At 32.1% G+C, this 3304-nt stretch overlaps 1 protein-coding gene across 1 annotated transcript; it reads right to left on the reverse strand.

Annotated features, from left to right (window-relative positions):
• Positions 1-994: 994 nt before the first annotated feature.
• Positions 995-2885, reverse strand: LOC109808387 (transmembrane emp24 domain-containing protein p24delta3). Its single transcript, XM_020371376.3, has 4 exons — positions 2581-2885; positions 2146-2361; positions 1948-2024; positions 995-1433 (listed from the first exon to the last, which is right to left on the reverse strand). Exons 1-4 carry the CDS (start codon positions 2806-2808, stop codon positions 1289-1291), a joined length of 666 nt encoding a protein of 221 aa, XP_020226965.1. The 5' UTR covers positions 2809-2885; the 3' UTR covers positions 995-1288.
• Positions 2886-3304: the final 419 nt, after the last annotated feature.

Below are 3304 nucleotides of genomic sequence, written 5' to 3' on the forward strand. Positions count from 1 at the left end.
TTTACTCCTTATAATTTAAAATAAATATTCTTAATTTCTACAATTGTCCTTTTTAATCTCTATATTTGAAATAGATATGTTTAATTTTTATACACATAGTTTTTAAATTCTTTTAATCCATGTTATTAAATTTTTTCGTAATGTTGTCTTTTATGTTGATGTGACAAAAATATTAATTCAATTTTATATATTTTATATTAAATTTATTTAATTAAAATTACTCTAAATTAAATCTCTCGATATTTTATATCTTTCTTGTATACTCACCTACAACGCTTCTTATTAAGATAACCTTTATTTTACTCACAAAATTGAAAACTTCTATGATATCATATAAAAAAATTAACAATACATACTAAAAAGATTTAAAATTAACTACAAGTTTAAAATTAAAAAAAAAATTATCTTAAACAATGGTGATTACCCACTCGTTCACCTCAAGGAAGCTCTCTCCTAGGGTAGGGGGGACAAGTGAGACTTTTTTGTCCCATCATTGGGTTTATTTAAAAATATAGGTATAAGAATTAAAATAATATATCTTTAATTATAACAACTATATTTTAACCCAAAAAAAAATTTACACTAAAAGTATATTTTTCTCTAATTAAAAAGATAATAAGCATATGTTGGTAGTTACGGCTCATAAAACAACTATAATACGATTAACCTCTAGTAGTATATAATAAACTTATATATGCTATTAATTACATTTGCTTAAATAGTAGCACAAGCAACACTTATAAATATTCACTTTTTTTTAGATGGTATAAATATTCACTTATTTTCATACAATTAAATAATCTTTAATTTAGTACAATTAATACATCAAACATTTGTTCACAAGCAAACATTTAACCCACAGCTCTCTACATTGATTGTTTCTTTTCATCAATAACACATTGCGTTACTCAACATTTTCCTAAATTGTAGTCTATCCCTTCTTTAAAAACAGGGCACATCAGTCCTTTTCATGGGAAATCATTTGTAACAAATATTTTGAACTCTGAATGCTTTTTCGTTTTTCCAATTGCCATAATGACGAAGGAATTCATATAGTTGATACTCAATTATCAAAATCAGACACCATTCGTTTAGCCCCAAGAAAGAACCAAACCCTCCAATTCAGCAAATATGCAAGTAACGCCCACCAAAGCCCTCGCAGAGGCAACCCACAAAACCCAATGACACATTAAAGGATCCACAAGAAGAAAAACTATACAACGTAGGAGTTATCTCTAGAACTTGATAAAACAATTTGGTGTGGGTAAGTGTCATAAGAAAGCAATATCTATATGAGCTTCTTCTTCACAAAGAAGCGTTTCAGATGCAACACTTGAAACACCGAAACAAAAATGCAGAGCCCAAGGGAAAGGATACTGAACCAAGCCACTCTAGCATTCGTTGCTTCACTCACTTCCCTCATCTCTGCTTCCCTGTAGTAATGTCCAAGAAAAGGGAAAAAGAAGTTGAAATGTATTAATCAACACAATGAATGATTTGCAATAACTTTAATAGGAGTTATGTTTCTAAGCCACCCATCACTATCATTGTTACATAGTGAAGTGTTCCAAAGAACTTAACTTCATAAAGGTCTCAACAAAAAGATTGAATCCTGATTAGACCCGTTTCAAATATAGCTTATTTAGACTCATGACATAAGTATTTGTGTAAGAGCTTTAATGAGTTTATGGAAATAGCTTATGAAGTTATGATAATTCCTTAAATTGTTTTCAACTTATTTCACAACATGCTCTCTAAGATAACTTATGAAAATTCAACCAATAACTTGCATAAAAAAAGTTTAACCTAATTTTTCCTTTGATAGTAAAAACAATTTATACATCAGCACTTACTCAAAAAATCCTCAATTAAGTTGTTCATCCAAACACACACTAAATAAATAAAACAGAAATATCAAGCATCATAATGAATATATAAGAGATTTACCTGTTCTTCAAATATATCAGATTGTCTCTGATGGCTTCCACAGCCCCTTCAAGTTTCCTCAGCTCAAGTTCAACACCCTAAAACCAATGCCAAAAAGAACATATACGGCATTAAAAACTTCAGTAGGAAAAAAATCCATTATAGATATTCCAAAGGCAATAACGGGAAAATGAATAAAATCATCAATTTATTTGTTACCTCTATCTTTTCTTTTCTTGCCACAGAGTCCCAATCTTTGGCAGCGATTCCAGTTTTCCACTCAAGGCTGAGTGTGGTTTCTCCTGCACCTTCTTGATGTTTGTTATCCAGCCAAAAACACGCCACGTAGTTCCCAGTCTCGGTAGTTGTAAATGCAAACTGACCGTGGGTAACATTTTCATTCTGGTGAAGAGTATTTCCATAAGGGGATGTGACCTAGGGAGAAAGGAGCAATCATAAGCCAACATGAACTATAGTATTACAATCCTTATTTCACAAATTTCTAAGCAACCTACTAAACTAATCTAGCCCTAAATCTATGAAGGATCTAGAAGTGGGCATGTGAATAGTAAGAAATCACAAATCAGAATCAGAAAATTGAATAAAAGGAGTCTTGGCAAGCACAATCATTCATGTATATGTATGTCTATATACCTTGGCAGAAATAGTTTGAAGCGGGTGACCCTTGACATCATCGGCGACAACATAGTAATCGGCTAAAACGACGACGTGTGACTGGATTTCCTCGGACATGCACTTGGTTCCCTTACTAGGAATAGTTAACCATACAGCCTCGGTACGTAGGAGCAAAAGTGTGGTGAAGCATAGGAGCAAGAGCAGAGGGTTTGGGGTTCGAGAGCTTAGGTTCATGTCGTTCGCCATTACTCAAAGTTGACCCTTCAATCCAAATCAGATACTCTATAGTCTGAACACTAAGGGGACTCAGATCTAAATTTGTCAATTACACGGGACAAGATAAAGACACTAACCGTAAATAATAATAGTAATAAAGTTGGGTGTTACTAGTGGTGGTTGATAATTTGATATTATTCCAACCAAACAAGTGCGCGTATGATAGGAGTAGGTGGGGATGCATTCCGGACTACGTGGCAGACCATTCACCAATCACAATCACGATGCCTGTATCCTGTAGGGAAATGTGGCATTAACACAAACCTTCAACCACGCTCTTTGTTCGCGTCTCATTCAATATTATATACTTATATTTGAAATATTATATACTTATATTTGAAAATCAAAATAAAAAAATTTATATTGTGTTTTAAGCATTAGATTTCTAAAAACAATTTTATAAATGTTTTATGATGTCGAAGAGTCCCTTAAATTGGAAAAGTAAAATATATAAAAGTCTTTTCAA

The sequence above is a fragment of the Cajanus cajan genome, chromosome 6 (assembly GCF_000230855.2).
Source record: "Cajanus cajan strain Asha chromosome 6, NIPB_CcT2T_4, whole genome shotgun sequence".
NCBI lineage: Eukaryota > Viridiplantae > Streptophyta > Magnoliopsida > Fabales > Fabaceae > Cajanus > Cajanus cajan.